The following is a 19,966-nucleotide window of genomic DNA, read 5'->3' as shown; positions in this document are numbered from 1 at the left end:
AATCAGAAATATACAGCACTTGTTCAAGATAGAGGTTTCATTTTTGTCTTATCTTGGCTACAATGTATATATAAACATCTTCCAAAGTGTTCTGTAAAACTTTAATCCCAATTTTGGTGATCTAGCAAAATAGTACAATCGAAATAGCAAATTCCATCATGTCTAGGACACCACTGAAATGCCCCGAGGATATTTTAATCCAGGTTAGGGACGTTCTGTTTTCAAACCAATCATTGCAAATAGCAAGCAGAAAGCTCAAGTTTCCTCACTATGGCTTTTAGCCACGGTGGCAAACCTGGAGGAAACATTAGAAGCACCTCGCATTTTTCGAATCGGTTGTTCTTATTTCTGCAAAACCAGCATGACGCTTACCTACACAGAAGCCCTAAAGAGAATTTCAGATGTTTGTAAGGGCAAAGATTGCAGAAGTTTTCTATGTAGCTTTTCCCATTAGCTGATGGCTGCCCCAAAGGGTGAGCAAAGCCCCCCAAAAAAACTAATTCCTCTTTTTCATTCCTATTATTTACGTTTATTATAGCTGCCCAACTATATTTTGCCAGTCTGCTAGCAAAACTATCTTGACCTGTTGAGGTCCACAGGGCAAAGTCTTAATTTCCCCCCTTCTTTTCAGAGGGGGGGGTTGGCCCAAAGTGAGCCCCTCCAGCCCAGGAAGGGGGCTGGCTGTAAGGCTTGGGAAGGGTCCCCTAAATGATCAAGGGGACCAGGCAAAAGTTTCTGGGTAAGACTTTAAATTATTATTTTCTTTACATTTTTAAAAGGTCATTTTAAAAAAAAAAAGGTCTTTTAAATTGCAAGTGCTCCCGGTTGTGGGAAGGGCCGGTTCTTTCTGGGAGCGATGAAGCGAGGATAGCAAAAAGGGAGCAGCAGCAGGAAAGAGGACCAGAAAAAGGGGCAAGCGCTCAGACTACAACTCCCAGAGTTCCCCGTCAGGGCGTTCGCGCTTCAGTCGGGAGAAAGCGCGGCGGGAGGGAGGAGCAGGGAGGGAGGCCGGACTCGCGGGGCATCCTGGGAGTTGGAGTTCCGAACTCTCCGCTCCGCAAGCGAAAGGCAGGCGAGAGCGAGGCGGCGCGGCGGCCAGAAGGGAGACACGCAGGGGGAGAGAAGTCAGACCTGAACGCTTAGAGCGGGCCCTCAGCTCCAGCATTTTCCAGCTCACATCGGCCAGAGAAGACGCCATGGCGGGAGGAGGAGGAGGAGGAGGAAGACGAGCGGCCTGCTCAAAACTCCGCCCGAAGCCGAAGGTCCCGCCCCCTTGCCAGGAACGGTTGCTCGGCTCCGCCGTAAACGCACACCGCCCGCGCAGGCGCGCTGCGGCGGCGCCGTAAAGCGAACCCGGAAGTCGCGCGGCCCTGCCCAGCCGTGCCGGTGCTGGCCGCCGAGGAGCCGGTTGGAGTTTACCGCGCGATGGGGGGGCCCTGCCGCCCCGCCCGGGGTCCCGTCCTGGTTAGGCCTCGCCGGCCTTGGCTGCTGTGGCTGCTGCTGGTGGCGGCCGGGCCGCTGCTGAAGCCGGGCCGGGCCCTGCAGAATGTCACCTCGCCTCTCTTCGGGGCCGAGGCTTTCGGGACGCTGGCCGCCTTCGGGGACTTCAACTCCGACAAGCAGACCGACCTCTTCGTGCTGAGGCGAGGTGAGAGGCCGAGGCCGGCGGAGGAGCTGCCGGGGGCCTCGCCCTAGTCAGTTTCAACCCGAGGGGGTGGGCGGGGTCTTTAGGAGGACTGTTCCCGCCCCCTTTTTTATTTTATTTTCTCAGGGGGTGTGAAAAGCCGCCTTTGGGGCATCTTTGGGATTAATTGGGGTGTGTGGGGGGGAAGTCTGCCTAATGGATGTGGAGCAGGGGGCTGGTGGTACTTTGGACGCCCCTCCCACACTCTTTCAGTGAATGATGGGGGAGATAAACTTTTTAAAATGTCTGTGGAGATTCCCAGTCCTCCAGGTCGTGGTTGTCCCAAAGATGCTTTTTGGAAAGGCAACTGGACTTTCTTGTTTTTTCCTTGAAGACCTTTCGCTCCTCATCCAAGAAGCTTCTTCAGCTCTGACCGGAATGGTGAGGAAGGGAAGGATTTATACTCCTTGTAGACAGCTGGTCATTTGCCTTCTTTCCCAGCAGGGGTGTCAAAACTGGCGGCCTGTGGGCCGGATGCGCCACGCACAGGCCACGCCCACCCCAGCTCTGCAAAGGCAAAAAAAGTCGTGATACGTCACATGACGCGATCGAGTTTCGCACCCGTGTTTCAGAGAGTCGTCAAGGCCACCTTGAGTGATGTCGTATCCCTCCCCCTCTGTTGAGAGGAGCTGTTCCACAGAGGGGGAGGGATACGACATCCTCTATCTCAGTGGTTCTCAACCTTTTTAGTCCCGCGACCCCAACCGGTCGTAAGTCGAGGACTAAACCGGTCGTAAGTCGAGGACTACCCAACCGGTCGTAAGTCGAGGACTTTCCCTGCCCGGGAGCGCCGCGCATGCGTGGTTCTGCCCCCTGCGCCGGCCGAGGCGTAGCTGGCAAGCGGCAGAGACGGAGAAGGCCGACCACCAGCTGGCCCAGCCCAAGGGAGGTAAGGCACCCGCCGGAAAAGGGGAAAAAAATGGCGGACAAAAAAATGGCGGACAGCCTTGCTTGGTGACCCCCATGAAATGGTCGATCGACCCCAAATGGGGTCCCGACCCACAGGTTGAGAACCACTGCTCTATCTCCATCCTACAGCACAGTCCTTTCAGCAGTTCCGAGAAGGCTCCACATCAGGGGTGTCAAATTCGATCACATCCCGTGACGTATCGTGACATTTTTTGCTTTCTGGAGCGGGGGTGGGGGTGGCCCGCGTATGATGCACCTGGCCCGTGGGCCGCCCGTTTGACACCCCTGCTCCACACCACTCGGGTTAACCTGAGGACACAAATAAACCTTCAAGTGGCCTCAAGGACTCTCTAAAAGAAATGCAAATGACCAGCTGTCTGCAAGGAGTATAAATCCTTCCATTCCCCACCATTCCAGTCAGAGCTGAAGAAGCTTCTTGGATGAGAAGCGAAACGTCTTCAGAGGAAAAAACAAAGTCCAGTTGCCTCCTGAAAAAGCATCTTTGAGAAAACTTTTAAAAACGACTCAGAATCATTCTTAAGGTGACTATAAACCTGATGTTGTGTCATATGGTCATGATTGTTGTTGATGCAGTCGGAATGAACTTTGGGGAGTGTCAGATACCACACATATGCGAATTGCCCCTTTTCTCTCTTTTCAGAAGTCTCTCCTTTCTGGAGGCTCTGAATTGGCCCCTTTGGGGTATCGCATTCTAGGAGGAATATCAAAATAAAGGTTAAGGATTAAATCTTGCTTGGCTACATTTGTGCCATAGTTGTACTGATCAGGTAGATGCACACCAAAAGCTTATTTACATAGATTTTTGTCTTTGTTACTTTATAAGTAACTCATAGTAGCAAACAGACCTAATACAGGCAGTCCTCGACTTACACCAGTTCACTTAGTGACCATTCAGAGTTACAGCAGCACTGGAAAAAGTGAGTTATGACCATTTTTCACATGACAATTGCAACATCTCCACAGTCACGTGATCAAAATTCAGCCGGTTAACAACTGACTCATATTTATGACCATTGCAGTGTCCTGGGGTCAGGCGATCCCCTTTTGTGACCTTCTGACAAGTCAGTGGGGAAGCCAGATTCACTTAACAACCGTGTTACTAATTTAAGAACTGCAGTCGTAAAAGGGGGCAAAACTCACCCAACAAATGTCTCAGCAACAGAAATTTTGGGCTCAATGGTGTTCATAAGTCGAGGACTACCTGTATTCCTTCCTCCTGTTTGCCCCACAACAGAGGGCTGGGCTGAGAGAGAGGGACTGGTCCAAAGTCACCCAACAGGCTTTCCTGGCTAAGGTGGGACTAGAACTCACCCCTCTCCTGGTTTCTAGGCCAGCACCTTAATTTCCACACCAAACTGGCTTTGCCAACATATGAATTTGCCCACAAATTTGTCAGCAAATGAGTCCAGAAATTATGTTAATATAGCGAGTATAACTAATAGAGTGACATGGATGTCTTTTTGTAAAATATTTGTACGTCCCTTCTAATGCTTTGGCCTCTTAAATGTGTTGGTATAGGAACATATGCTAACAGCGATTTATACACTGGTTTGCTTACCTTGTCTTCCTTTGGCTGGTTAAGAAAAGCATACTGAAATGTGAATAGCAGACAATGGACTTGAATTTCATTATTGTTGACATTATGAGCCAGAACGTGCCACATAAATGTTTCTCTTTGGCATGTAAACAAAGCAGATGTCCTTCTGCCAATAGCTACCAACACAGAAAGCAATTTTCTTCTTGTGCTAATGTGTTTACTTTATAAAGGTCACAAAGTGGCTTGTTTCATTTTGGCTTCAGTATGTCTGACGGCAAGTAGTGTCTGTCGTTTTACCTGCACAATAAATTAAGGCACAGTGGGGCTTTGTTAAAGTTACAATTGAGATTTCCTGAAGCTTAAGAAAGGCCTTGTTGTTACTGGTGGAATGCTAAAGTGTTTTGTGGGTTGAACCTCAGATAAAAAAAGAATAAAGAATGCTGGAGGGATGAAAGAAATGTAACTTTGTTTATTGGCACTTGTGTATTCCATACCTTTATAAGTAAATCAGGGATGATTCCTACACTGGAGGATTTCACTAGAGCTAGAGCTATCACTTGGTTAATCATCTGTCTTGATGATTAAGTTTTCTTCATGCTTTTTGTACTATATAAATCGTGAGAGATCACTGTGCAATTTCAAAGAAATAAATTTGTAAAAATAAAAAAGAATAGAAAGCAATAAGTTGGGCTGTGGAAAGGAAAGCTTGTTCCTAAATATAGTCTCTCTCTTTGGTGTACTGTATACTAATACAGATCAGTGGGAAATATAATTTGCAAATCTTAAGTAAAGAATATGTTACAGTACTTTTTGGTTTGACTTACTTTTAATTTTACAGCTGTGTTATTAAGCATTTCTTTTTTAATTGTTTGGAAACCTAGCAATGATTTTTAAAAGGGAGAATTTAAAAGAATTTGGGACTTCCTGCGTGCAGCAGTAATTAGTAACAAACTTTCCTGAAGTTGCAGTGTGAACATTGGAGTTTATAGATTACAGAACAACAGAGTTGGAAGGGACTTTGGAGGTCTTCTAGTTCAAACCCCCCCCCCCTTGTTTAGGCAGGATGTGCTGAAAATGTTCTAGCATTTCCACATGAAATAAAGTGAGAGCATCAGGGATGTTAAGTAGTCTTAGCTTGATCATTATGATCCATGTATGCATATCGTACAAGGTAAGCAAAATGATCTTGACAGAGACTGACAAGCTCTGTTGCCAAGGCAACAAGAGGTAAAATACTTTTTAAGCCCATAACTTCCAGATACCATCCAGAAATGGCCAGGACACTTTCTTAATTCACTAAACTATAAGAAGAAGAAAGAATGGCTGACTTGCTTGATTCTCTGATAGGTAATCTCAATAAAACAATGGGTGCTTCATCACTGGAGGCCACTTGTCAGAAATGGTATAGGATCTTCTGCTTGAGAAGTGGATTGGACTAGATGACCTACAAGGTCCCTTCCAACTCTGTTATTCTGTAATTTAAGGCTTCCTGTGGAGTTGATTTCTTGATCTTGTCTATCTAGTAGGGCTGACACATATATGCCCCCAAAACCTGGAGAAAACACCCTATGTGCTTCTTATTTCTTTAGATGAGGAGATAAAAGAAGGTGGGTTGAAAAAGCAGTCATGAAGGCAGAAAGTCCAAAAAATGTTATTGTGATATTTGTTGTTGCTATTGAAGTAAAAGGATGTATTTCCTCCTCCCTTTACAGAGAATGAATTAAATATCTTCCTTGCGGATCAAAATGAACCCTACTTTAAGCCCAAAGTCAAATTACTATTAAGGTAAATGCAGCGTACTGGAATTGTTCCAATAGATTTTGTGTGCTGTTTATTCTATGTATCTGGATGTTAAATGGATCTTACTAAAATACTCAGGTCTCAAAAGATCTGTTTTGTAATGTTCATATGGGGATTTTTCTGCAGCCTCAAAGATGATTACAGTAATAATTCATGATTTATCTAACTTGTAGTGATGTTTTACATTCATAATGAAGCAGAGCACGAAACATGAGCTAAGCCCTTTTTTGAGGACAATGTATTTTTCAATAAATGTGCTTAGAGCTGCCCATGCAATACATTGGCATTTTTAAAAGTATTAATGGAGCCAATGGTTTTCAGAAAAATATTGTAGATTATTTTCAGCTTGTTCGTTGTGCTTTCTGATGTGAAACAATATACAAATAGTGCAGAGGGGATATGGCAGGGGAAATACGAGGAAAAAAAAGCTCAAACCCTTTATTGCCAAATCTGCTACTTCATTTCCACAGGATTCTCTACCAAGAGAGTCCACATCTCCACAATTTAAAACAGGGCAACTGAAGTCTAACTTATGGACTTCAACTCCCAGAATTCCCCAGCCAACATGGCTGACTGAAAAATTCTGGGAGTTGAGGTCCACAAGTTGAGGTCCACTTAAAGTTGCCAAGTTTGGAGAGCCCTGATTTAAAATCTTTTAAAATGCTAATACTTTCCCTTTCTCGGGAGTACTAAAATCCTATTTGGATTTAATTGATTAAACTACACTTGGAAATTGATACCAATTTTAATACCTATATTATAGCATATTAAATGTGTTGATGAAATTGGCCTGTTTTTGTAGAGTAGTTCACTAGAAATGTACTGCCCAGAAGCGCCCAATCCATGATTTCTGCGCCCCTATTTGCCAGGAATATGACAGCTCTCATAGACATTTAGAAGCATAAGACAATGATAAATTTTAATCTTTGAAAACTTTTTTTTTTTGAAGGACAAAAATGTATTTTCTCTGAACAAGTTCTGAAGTGTGAAATCGTTTAAGCCATCAGAACTGCAAAATTTAGGAAGGTACAGGGCTGAAGATGATTTTGTCAAGATTTTATTTTGAAGTAGAACAATTATACGTAAGGCAGCATTATATAAGTGTCATTTCTTTCCATGTAGTGTTTTCTTATGGTAGATTTGGTACTTCAACTTTTTTTTCCCCCCCTTAATTTCAGGGATGTTGTGATAACCAGTGTAGTTCCTGGTGATTACGACGGTGACTCACAAATGGATGTCCTTTTGACGACTCGTCCACAAGAACAGCCTAATGCTGACCTATCAGTCTGGATTTTCTGGGGAAATAATCAAACTTTAGGTAGGCTATATTGCAGTGATAATGTCCAGAAAATATTCATTGAGTTCTTCTGCAAAGCAACTATAAATATCCCCATTCTGGGGTGAATGTGAGAGATAAATGTACTTACATTCAATTTACATATAAAGGTTTAGTCCTTGACTCAAGAGCCTGTGTAATAGTGGAAGAGCATATTGTATCCAAGAAGTGTATAATATCGCCTTATACCTCCATTTAGATTTATCTGAAATTCTAGAACACAGGTGTCAAATTTGATCGCGTCACGTGACAATCACGGTGTTTTTTGCCTTTGCGGAGCTGGGGTGGGCGTGACCTGCACGTGACGTATCCAGCTCATGGGCCGCCAGTTTGACACTCCTGTTCTAGAGGCATGTTGCTCAACATCAAGCTAGATCAGTGATGGCGAACCTTTTAAAGACCGAGTGCCCCAAAACCGGTCCCGCCCCCGCTCTGCCTCCCCATCCCCTGCTCCGCCTGCCCACAGGACCACTCACCGCCTCCAGGGCCCACCGCAGATCGCCCAGGCAGCCCAGTAGGGCTATGGTGGCCATACCCTCTGCCCGCGCCCGCCAGCATCAACTGCATGATGGGCCATGAGGGCAGACTCTTGTCTATGCTGCCTGACTGCCATGTCCTTGGCTGCGCTGCTCCGTGTGGGCCATGCTCGAGGGCAAGTCTCCTTCAGGCAGGCTGCTGGAGAGGAGTGGGTTGCGGGGGGAGGTGAGGCTGGGGCAACAGCACGTGTGCCCACAGAGAGGGCTCCGAGTGTCGCCTCTGGCACCCGTGCTATAGGTTCGCCCCCACTGAGCTAGATAGTCCAACCTGAAAAAGAGCCAGGTTATGTTTAATAAATTCACCAAAGAAAGGAAAATATATATATATAGAGAGAGAGAGAACAACTAGACGTAGTAGACCACTACATATACCTTGGCCAACGGATCTCACTGGAAGGTGATACAATAAAGGAAATTGAATGGCGTGTTAAATGTGGTTGGCAGGCATTCGTCAAGCTAAGCTTAATTTTCAAGAACAATCTATGCCTGAAGAGAAAAGTTTTCGATCATTGTGTGCTACCTGCTCTAACACACGCTGGTGAAACATGGACGCTAACCTCTCAATTGATACAAAAGCTATGACTGGCGCAAGGAGTCATGGAAAGAGACAGGCTTGTCATCACAAGACAAGTGAGAAAGGCCTGCACCTAGATCAGAGGACAAACAAAAGGATACAATATCATCCAGAGAGCAAAAGAACTGAAATGGAAATGAACTGATCACATAGCAAGAAGAACTGATGGCAGGTGGACCAAGGCGGTCATAGAACGGATCCCACTCGATTAAAAGTGTCCACGAAAGAGAGCTAGAACAGGATGGAGCGACGACATCAGCAAATATGGCGGGCCCAATTGGCAAAAGAAAGACCATATTGGTGGGAAACACACAGAAGAGACCTCCATCCTGAAGTGGATAAACAATGGCTAAAATGGTGATGGTGATGGTGATGATGATAACACCTTTATATATGACCAACAACTTTTGTCTAGGACAGGAGTAGTCAACCTTGGCTCTTTTATGACTCGTGGACTTCAACTCCCAGAATTCCTAAGCCAGCCATGCTGGTCTAGAATAAGACATAGTGTATACGTGTGAGTGAGTTTGTGTAATTTATATACATATATATAGGCTGAATAAGTTTCATAGATTTGTTCCTCTATCCATTTCTCCATTTGTACAGAGATGCATACGTCAGCTGGACCTGTAGAATTTTTAAGTAATGTGCACACCACTCTGATTCAGGTTAAAATACATGAGCTGTGCAATGTCTGATTCAAATCTTTCCTTTTTGTATCATCAGTTAGGCAGGGAAATTTTTTTCTTGATGATTTTTCTTTTTTAACCATGATGTTGAAATTGATATCGTATTGTCTTCCATAAGAATTACACGTACACATTTTGAAAGGTGATGTTTAGAGATGTTAAGAACATCTGTTCAGAGTGTAGTGCTTTTATGTCCCATTGTTATTAATCAAAACAAAGTAAAATCATTATCAAAAGCGTAAGCTCTTTTCACTACAGGAAAGCATATTGGACGTTACAGTCCAGCCAGGTAAAATTGTTTTAAGGATTATTACTATAAATAAACAGATCTGTCTTCAGTTCCTTGAATTTCTTCATTTTATTTCTAGATGAAATAGAGAAATCTCCTGGATAGTTCCATATTCCTCTGGAATAGGAAGAAGGTTAATTTCAGTCTGTAGTAATGGTGAATACAAAGAATCATAAATAAAACAAGGACCCAGTTGAATGTATGTAAATGTGAACATGTAACAAATGTGACTCTTTTTTTTGTCTTTGTTTTTTTCCTCAGATATAAATCGTAAATTTGTAGCAAATAAGACATTTTATGACGAACCATTAATCATGGAGTAAGTGTATGCTTACTGTGAGATTTTTAAGAGTAAAATTATGGGTGGGTTGATATCGTTTTTAAATGATTTTTTTTTAAAGTGGTTGTATACAATTGTGTAATTTGAATATCCAACTTTTGTTGTTTTGCTGTTGCTGCTGAAGTTTCAATGGTGATTTAATTCCTGACATCTTTGGAGTTACCAGTGAATCCAAAAGGCCAGAAATACTGATTGGCAGGTAAGCTAATATCTTCATTATTGTTCTATCCTAAGAATTTGCTATACGATATTTCAGTAATAAATACTTATCACTCCAAGTTGTGTATTTTTATGGAACCAAACTTTGGCTAAATGTTGGTAATGTACCATACTTAAAAAGTGAATTCTTGCAAGATAATGGTAACCAGTGGTTCATATTAACAGAGAATCCTTGACTTACAACCGCAGTTGGAACTAAAGTTTATGTTGCTAAAAAAAGGAGGTTGCTAAATGAGTTGTCAAGCAGATCATCTGCTCGTTAAACAAATCCACTTTCCCCCATTCACATTGCTTGTTGGAAGCCACCTGGGAAGGTCACAAATGGTGATCACGGGACCCCAGGACACTGTATCGTGTTTCCCCGAAAATAAGCCCTAGCCTGATTTTTTGGGGTGGGCCTAATATAAGCCCTACCCAAAAAATAAGCCTGGGGTGGGTGGGCGTGGCCAGCACAGGTGAGCACTCAGGGGTCAACGGTGTCCGGCTGTAGCCGCAGCCCCCCGGCTCCTTGGCGCAGCACAAGTAAGTCCGAGCGCAGAGGTGGAGGGGGAGGCAGGCAATCCGGATGCGTCGTGCACTTTTTGCCCAGAAAATTTGCTCTGTCTCCAAGCACCCCATAGGTGCCCAGACGGAGAAATGACGGAGACCAGAAGCTTCGTCTGCTTGCAAATGGGGCGCTTGGAGACGGAGTGAATTGCTTGGTTTCTAAATGCCCCATTTGGAAGCAGACAAAGCTTCCAGTCACCCTCTGGGTGAGAAGTGTTTGGGCGCCTATGGGGTGCTTGGGGCAGCTCCACCCCCTCTCCCACTCACCTCACCTGATGGCGCAGCGGGCCACACGACCTCCTACCGCGAGCGCCCGCAGAAGTGGGCCGGCAGCCACACAGGCTCCTGCTGGACGGGATTGTGGGTGCCACCACCACAAGGCGAGGCAGGTGTCAGGGAAAAAATAAGACATCTCCCGAAAATAAGACCTCCTGCCTCTTTTGGAGGCAAAAAAAATATATATAAAACCAGGTCTTATTTTCAGGTAAACATAGTTAACAGCTATCGTAATTACACTGGTTGCCGAGCACCCAAATTTTGATCATGTGACCATGGGGATGCGGCAATGGTCATAAGTATGGAGACCGGTCGTCACTATTTCAGTACCATTGTAACTTTGAACGGTCGCTAAACGAATTGCTGTTGGTGGACGACTGCCTGTTTCTTAGAAGATTCCTTCTTATCTGTAATGAAAGGACGGGAAGGAAATCTCTTGATACAGCATTTGCTAGGCACAGCTTATAGATATTTGCATTCAAGGAAATCAATTGAACAAAATAGCTGCTTCTCGGTTAATCTTAAACCGGCTCAATATTTTTTTCTTAAATTAATCTGTTAAGGTTGAGCAGGTTTCTTGGTATTGGAAATTTGTCGGAACGCAGCCGTGCGTAATGCCCCTTTTCACAGGGCCCACCCAGAGGACCGCCATCTTCGGCCAGGGGTTTAACTTTTATATGGAACCAACGAGAGCGTTCACCACCTCAAAAGCAAAATGGTGTATTGTGCAGTGTTTTGTGCTTCCCTGGGGCTTTTCTAGCACTTCTGTCAAGACAAGCACATCACACTTAAGAGAAGTCAATCAGATTATCCTCCTGTTTCCATAGAAACAGCGCAGCAATTTTCGAACTTGGTTCCCCCCCCAGGCCTCCCAACTCTTTTAATTAAGCAACATGTTTGGTATCCTTCGCAAGTAACTTTTGTTAAATAAAAAAGGCAAAAGAATCGCCCAGTTAAGTAAATGATGAAATAACTTAAGACTGTGGTATTTGAAGACCCAAATTGTGGTAGTTGGTATATGTTGGATTTGTCTCAGAACTCTGTTTGTGGCATTTTCTTTGGCAGGACAAATGACTAGCATAAAAAGCAGTGTTTTGTTTTAGGTTTGTGTGGTGTAAATATGGGTGGGCCCTCTTTTCGAATATGGGGCATTAGTTGACCATTAAGGTATTTCAGTCGTATGGAGATTACTCCATAAAATCTGTGACTTACAGAACAAAGCCTTCAAATTGCTCTGGGGTTATGCGGTAGCAATTACAACCTCGCATAAGTTTTGTTAGAAGATTTTAGCAGCTTTTGAACGGTGGGGGGGGGGAAACCCCACCACCTCTCTGTTCTTGGTTCTCTTCCTGCTTTCCCCTCTTCCACCTCCCCGCCAGGAGAAATATTTTTTAGTAGAATGTAATTCTTTTCTTCAAATGAAGTGCAGGATTATAGTCACACTGCATGAAAAGTATGGGTGGGTCTTATTCCTTTGTGAATCAGTACTCTGCTTTTATTGCCTTTTTTATCCCGAAGAAAAGGATGCAAGTGCTAGCTCGTTGGAGATGGAAATGTTTTCCTGCCAAGTCTTGTAACATTTTGGAAGATGCATTCACTCAAACAATAAAATTAATCAGCATGGGGTAATTTAATTTGCAGTAAAATGCTAATTTCTGGAAACCATGCTTCAGAAGGAATGTTGTTAAGCTATTCAAAGAGGAGGAGGAGGAGGAGGAGGAGGAGGAGGAAGAGGAGGAGGAGGAGGAGGAGGAGGAGGACGACGACGACGACTATGGGGTCCTTGGTGCTCTCTGAGCTTGGTGGTTTTCTTGCGGACGTTTCATGACCCAACTAGGGAACACCATCAGTGCTAGAAGGGAGGGGGGTTTGCAGAGAAGAGGAGGAGGAGGAGGAGGAGGAAGAGGAGGAGGACTATGGGGTCCTTGGTGCTCTCTGAGCTTGGTGGTTTTCTTGCAGACGTTTCATTACCCAATTAGGTTACATCATCAGTGCTAGTCAAGACAGGCAAATTCAAAAAAATCCCAAATGAGCCTTGATTTTGCTGTTGTGAGAAAGAATCCAGAGACTCTACACAGCATGTGTTTTCTTATATTGTGCCTCCTATAAGGAACCAGAAGGTCATTTATAGGTATCCAGGCACTTTGGGCCTATTTGATATGCTATTCCTATCAAACCAATAGGATTCAGTTTTCTTGACTTTAGCAAATTTTGCTAAACTGTCTGTAAAACCAGGCAGAAAAGAATATTTGTAGCTCAGGGTAGAACCATGGCATCCTTGGTCTTGCATTGATGATGTTGCCTTGTTGGCTAATGAAACATCTGCCAGAAAACCATCAAGCTCTGAGACCACCAGGGACCCACCGCCTGTAAAACTTACCATAACTCGAAGATGTGCCATGGTTATCTTTTTTATGTTTACACTTTATTTCATTTGAAGCATTGCTTGTTTGCTTTACTTATCTGCAGAATTGATAAGTAAGACCATGATAAATCAGCTAACTGAAGGTGTTCATTTGATAAAAAATCCACAGTGTATATAAAATGCTTGATTTATATATGTTAGTTTTGATGGAGTGGTACCATAATGGCTGGGTTCATACAACAAACCTAATTTGTTAATTAAGGTTAACCAAATTAATTGGTTATGTTTGTGACACACATGCTAGCTATGCCCAACAAATGAAATACATTTTAACAGTCATGCACCTGGTAAGATAATATCCAATTTCCCTTAAGGTGTTAAGCCACAAACTACCTGGTTGGTATATTGTGCAACACATCTAGCTATTAGTGCTGTGACATATATGTATGTTTTTGCTGATGGAATATCCCTCTCTTTAGAATGTGCGAGCAAAACATTTTTAATCGCTTGAACCTATGGCACTAGCTTTTCTCTAAATTTAAATCAACTTACAAATAACTCAGGTATGGAAATCAAATTCCATTAATGTCTTAATCAACAGAGGAGACTTAGTTGGAAAGCGAGACTCAAGGGAATAAGTATCTAAAGCCAAATCTTCTTAAAGAATACTTAATCATTGAATGAAGCGGCCAGAGGTTTAGCCAGCATAGCAATTTCAATTAAATGTATTTTAATCATCAGCTTTTAAACAAAAAAAACAAAAACCTTTGAGGCAAATGGCCCGGCCTATTTATAATTTTTCCCTTGTTTCTTATTGCTAACAGTTGTCTTACTAAGGCAGTTTTAATGATTCTTTTAAAATTTACATTGGGCCTCCGGGTGCCTATATGCAGTTCAGCATAATTTCACTTACCACTCCAAAAGTAAATTATTAGATAGAGTTGCTTGCCAGTCGAGTTCTCCAGTATAGATAGTCCTTGACTTACGACAACAATTGAGCCCAAAATTTCTGTTGCTATGGGAAACATTTGTTAAGTGAATTTTGCCCCATTTTATGACCTGTCTTGCCACAGTTGTTAAGTGAATCACTGCAGTTGTTAAGTTAGTAACATAGTTATTAAGTGAAACTGGCTTCCCCATTGACTTTGAGCAGTGATGGCAAACCTTTTAGAGACCAAGTGCCCAAACTGCAACCCAAACCCCACTTATTTATTGCCGGGTACCAGGTGGGCGTAGCTGTGGTGGTCATGGCAGATTGGATGGGTGTCGCCAAGGTGGGCATGATCACCTCGATGTTGCTCGTGTGGAGGGACGCCTGTGGGGGCCGGGCAGGGTAGGGGAGATCCAGGGGGTCTCTGGCAGGTGGGGCGGTGGGCAGGAGGCTCATCCTGCTGGGTGAGGTGAGGCAGGGCGGGGGTGCCATTGTCACAGGGCAAGGTGAGGCCGGGGCGGCTGATGCCTGACACCATCGGCCCCTGCACACAGAGGCCAGCGAGTGCATGGATGCTGGGATGCATCTGGCCATGTGAGACCTTGGTGAGTTAGTGGGCGGCTGGTTGAAGAGGGACGGTTGCCATCTCCAGGGCATGGCACGCGTACTCACAGAGAGGGCTCTGAGTGCCACCTCTGGCACGCATGCCATAGATTCGCCACCACTGACTTTGAGCATCCCATGACGCCAGGACACTGCAACCCTTATACATACGAGTCAGTGGCCAAGCGTCTGAATTTTGATCACGTGGCCACGGGGATGCTGCAACGGTTGTAAGTGTGAAAAATGGTCACAAGTCAATTTTTTTCAACGCTGTTGTAACTTCAAACGGCCACTAAATGAACTGTTGTAAGTCGAGGACCACCTGTACTAACTAAGGAAGATGGGAAGATCTTTGAAAACATGCCTGAGAAGGTACAAATTCGAAACACCAAAATTGAGCCCAAACAAAAATCTTAACCCCTGTTATTAGCAACGTGTAAACTGATTCAAATTTGAAATGTTTCAAGCTCATGGCACCCTGCTTCTACACTTGAAACAGCTGTTCTAAGATTTCAGAAAGGGTTCTGAGCTCAAAATAGCGTGGCAAAATCAGAAATGTGCACTTGGATTATGTATCCCAAGTGTCCGAGAGAAGAGCTCCAGCTATTTTAACCTTCTCCTCCAAGGCAGGCTGTTATACCTCTATCTTCTGGAAACTATTTAAGGCAGAAGCAAAGGCACGGTCATGATCGGGTGATGTACCAATGGTTCGTCCTACTCCAATCCAGAGAGGGGGCCATTAAAATTCCTGAGGGCCATTTTGCAAGTCCCCAAATGTGCCTCTAAGGCAGCTGGGTGACTAGAATTGAGAATCACAAGCCTGAATTGGATTCCTCTTTTTAACCTTGCCTGGATAACTGATTCCCCCAGAGTCGCTCGCTGTGAAAGAGATGGGCAGTCTCTAAATTTGATAAAATGAATTAAAACAACAAGAGACGGCTTTTTGTTCCGTACGGAAAACAGGCATTCGAGGGAATTTGGCTCTTTGTGGTGTTTCCTGGGGCGCTGGGCAAATTGCCAGGGGGCAGGGATGCAAAACATATTGGAGAACACAAAAAATGGGCAGAAGGGATTGGTATGGGCCGGGCGATGGGCAACTCTGACAACGTTATGACTTTTGGACTTCAACTTCCAGAATTCCTGAATGTCCACAGATCGTAAAATTACCATAGTTTCCCATCCCCAATATGGGCTCAAGACAACTTCCTCTATAGTACTTATTGGGCCAAAATTTGCCAATGATTTCCAGAACATCACAAAACCTTCTTCCCCCCCAGGCAAGGCTCAATATATCATCTGCAGCTGATGTTGATAGCAAATATTGTTAGAATTCCTATGATCTGAATATTTTTGACTTAATGGCTCTCATATAAAAGAAGATCTAGGCCAGGGGTCGTCAAACTTGGCCCTTTTATGACTTGTGGACTTCAACTCCCAGAATTCCTCAGGCAGCCAAGTTTGACGACCCCTGATCTAGGATTTTTACTTATTGTAACTTCTTTGGAAATTATTTTAATCATGTCCTCTTTTTTATAAAGGCTGGCCCAGGCAGAGAAGATGATAAACTGTATATTTCATTATTCTGATCAGAGTGTAGGACTAATGTTACACTTTGTGCAGCTTAATTTGGCTTTGTATCTTTGAGAGTACATACTGAGGTTCTTTCTGGCACAGCACAATGCCTATCAAATAACTAACATTCTGTTTTTTTTAATTAATAACAAAAAGAAAAGAAAATATAATAAAGTCAGACTCCCAGATTTTAACTCAACTCATTCTATCTTAGGCATACAAGCTGATTCTTAGTTCATTTTAGGGTGAATATAATGCACTGTGTTTCTTACCTGCTTAATTCAAACTAAAAAAAAAAAGGCATCGGTCGTATAACTATTTATGTGTGTAAAGAACCTCACAAAAATGCATATAAGCTGTTAATTTTCAAAATGTTATTTCTCAGGAATTTAACATGGCACCCAATGCTGGATGCAGAAAATGCAATGTTCAAGCCTCATTCCCATGCATTCATCGATATGAATCACGATTTCACTGCAGGTAAGTCTCTTTGAAACTTTTAAAAGTTTTCCCATGATATAGGCAGCGAATATTAATCGGAGGCATGCAAAACATTTTGAGCCAGGAATGCTCCCAGCAAGGTCAAAACAACCTATTTTTTTAAAAAAAAATAAAATTTTATTAATTTTTATACTTAACCAACAAATACCAATATGATGCATTTACATATACAAGCAATAAAAAATAATCCAAATCAGTACATTTCCGGAGACGCTCGGCAGTCCCCGCCTTGCCTCCACCCTCATTCACCTTCCTGTCCTTCCTCCCTCTGATCCCACAACCTCTCCTCCTTCCTCCTTACCACCTAACTACATCCCCTCTCCCTTCTTAACCGCCTCTTCGAGTGCAGTTTGGGGTGCCAGCCGAGCATCTCCTCTTTTCAATACAGTTATTATTCACCTATAACATATAAATACATCAATTTTTGTAATTTTAATCCCCTAATCCCCTCTTGAATTAGAAAACAGCCTATTTCTAATTCAAAATATTTTGCTCGGCTCTGATCTTGAAAAACTAAAAAGCACGGATCTGATTAGTGCTTGAATGGGAGACTCCTCAGAATTATCAACACTATGGGCTAGAGAAGATTTTGGTTTTTAAAAAAAAATCCCAAAAGAAGGCCATGGCAAACAACTACTGTATTGTACTGCCATAAAGTCATGAGAAGTTGAACTCAACTCAAAGTAGACTTTCATCCGTCTTCATCGAGTGTTTCCTAAACACGGCAACCTCCAGGCAGATGGACTTCAAATCTCAGAATTCCACGGTCACTTGGGAGTTAAAGTCTACCTACCAGGGCATGGCTGCCCATGACTTACGTTTGCTGAAAAACTGTTACACACAAATGTCTAAATGTCTGTGGAGATTCTCAGTCATCCGGATCATGGATGTCCCAAAAGTGCTTTTTAAAAAAAGGCAACTGGAGTTTCTTGGTTTTTTTTTTCTTTGAAAACATTTCGCTTCTCGACCAAGAAGCTTCTTCAGTTCTAACTGAGGTTAGAATACTTCAAATATTATACTAGTAATATTTAAAGTTGGCTGAGTTGGCTGGGAGCCTTAATTAGGAATCCCCTTTTCTCCATAGTATCACTGGAAGTTTTTAAGAAGAGATTGGACAACCATTGGTCTGAACTGGTATAGGGTCTCCTGCCTGAACAGGGGGTTGGACTAGAAGACCTCCAAGGTCCCTTCCAACTCTGTCATTCTGTTAAAATATCCTGAGACCTGCTAGAACTCTTTTCTCATCTATATTCACATCTTCTTTCGTATTAATAATAAGCATTTTAAGGGGAGAAGGGAAGAATTTTTCATGTTCTCTCTCTCTAAATTTTATCTGACAAAATTCTGTTCTTGCATTCTGTTCTATTCCTCTTAGACTTCTTATCGATATGCTATGCATACTATGATATAGTTACTTGATTGTGAGGTGGGTGGCTGTATAAATATGAGAAAATAAATAAATTGCTGTTTTGGGTTTCTCTCACATGGGCCTGGATTGGGGTTAATTTAATTATTTGACCTCATGTTGCAGTTACATCACAATCCTTTTGCTTCAAATAACACCATCCTTTTCCCTAAAGCCTGTCATCTTTCAAAACAGTGGGCAGACATGATTTTATGCTTGTCATGTCAATATCCTAAATTATAATTAAAATGGACAGAATCTATCTTTTTTGTTTCCTATTTCCAATACCCCCAGTTCTCTAAACAGCGGAATGTTAATAACTTTTAATACCGTGCCAATGTTGTCGCGCTGAAACCATACAACGTGTCAAGATTTATAACAACATAATCAAAAGGGAAACAAAACAAAAAAAAGGAGAGGCAGTTTGTGGGTTCCAATTGGCATGAGTACCTGTGATTGTGTGTTATTCTATTTAATTTCACTGCAGGTGTTGCAGTCTGCATCTCTGCTCAGTCATCTCTCTCTCTCTCTTTCTAAAGGCATTTTTAATGTCAAAAATATTGCCGGATTTTGCCCTTTGCTACACGATATTTGGTTGGTCGATAATGAAGGGAGATCATAGATCTCGGTTCGATTGATCATGAGTTCTTGCATTATCTGCCTCTGTAGGTTCCTTGTGCCTTGTTGATTTCCCTTCACCTTTTTCCCATCTTGCTGGCTGCTGATTATTATGGTTATTAAGAGTGTGATTCTCCCAGGTTCTTTCATCTTCCAGCTTTAAAAAAAACTCGTCTTGACTTTTTTTTCCCCCTTCGCTTTTGTTCTGGATCCGTTTGAATGTCTCCTTTGATTTAGTTTTGGCTTACCCTTACGTTTCACGTTTTTAATCCTGTTTTCTGCACCGTGTAAAAAAAATAATAAATGGCTCACCGATGCAGTGTTATAACAAGCAATGAATCAATATGATTCTCTTGATTTTAGCGGGTTGGATTATGGCAGAGAGATAAATGCAATGACTGAAAAGGCTTCAGGGGGGAAAAAATAGTGGAACTGGAGGAAAGAAATTGTTTGAAAGATCAAAGGCAAATTGGTTGTGGGGGGGGGAAGCAAATTCCAGGTTGCCCTACATATAGAGAATGTTTTCTTTCTTTCTTTTGCAAATGTGCTCAAAATAATAAAAGCAGCGAAACTGTTTTTGATAGTGACATTATTATAACAGATTTAAAGTACGTCTGCAAAAAGGAGATGAGGGGAATCATTTTTACTCTCAGCATTTTTATACCACGTTAGTTGTTTTTTTTTTAAAAAAAAAACCTAATATATTTCAAACTGCTGTTTTACCACCCACTTCCCTGACTATCGTTGGTATATTTTACTTAGCTGAGATCTAACGTGCTGTTTCTGTAGTCCTTCCAATCTGTTTTGGAATTATATTGGTTACCTAATAAAAATTATGCGCGTAATGTATTTTGGGAAATAAGAACATCAGTTGTTAAGAAAATGAACCTGTTGTGGTACTTGAGGAAATAACTTTCTGCATTCCGAGCCTTATCTTTTTCTATGATATATCTGTTCTACATACAGTAGATATCCCAGATTTGACAATACAGTACAATATTGGACCAAAATTCTGTCTCCCTCGCCGCAGGGAGACGGAACCGCTTAGATGGTTCCGTCCCAGGCTCCTGATGGACCCGGAGAGGTTTCGGACGGAGCTTGGGCCATATCCTGAGGAGCTAGGTCACGACTCGGCGGAAGATCAGGCTGCGGCCTGGGATGTGGCCGCAGCCGCAGCACTGGACCGAGTCGTGCCGCTGCGGCCTCTGACCCGAC

The 19,966-nt window shown here is 43.0% G+C and overlaps 1 protein-coding gene across 1 annotated transcript in view; it reads left to right on the top strand.

Annotated features, from left to right (window-relative positions):
* The first annotated feature begins 1,610 nt into the window (after positions 1–1,610).
* The window catches only part of ITFG1 (integrin alpha FG-GAP repeat containing 1), a 92,523-nt gene continuing 74,167 nt past the window's right edge, over positions 1,611–19,966 (top strand). The window contains exons 1-6 of the mRNA XM_015818958.2: positions 1,611–1,648; positions 5,864–5,936; positions 7,130–7,269; positions 9,637–9,694; positions 9,840–9,914; positions 16,613–16,707. Coding sequence (XP_015674444.1) covers positions 7,182–7,269; positions 9,637–9,694; positions 9,840–9,914; positions 16,613–16,707 — 316 coding nt within the window. The 5' untranslated portion in view covers positions 1,611–1,648; positions 5,864–5,936; positions 7,130–7,181. The remainder of the gene's footprint in view (positions 1,649–5,863; positions 5,937–7,129; positions 7,270–9,636; positions 9,695–9,839; positions 9,915–16,612; positions 16,708–19,966) is intronic.

This window comes from Protobothrops mucrosquamatus, unplaced genomic scaffold, assembly GCF_001527695.2.
Source record: "Protobothrops mucrosquamatus isolate PMUCROS unplaced genomic scaffold, P.Mucros_1.0 scaffold827, whole genome shotgun sequence".
NCBI lineage: Eukaryota > Metazoa > Chordata > Lepidosauria > Squamata > Viperidae > Protobothrops > Protobothrops mucrosquamatus.
This window is presented reverse-complemented; position numbering and strand designations above follow the sequence as displayed.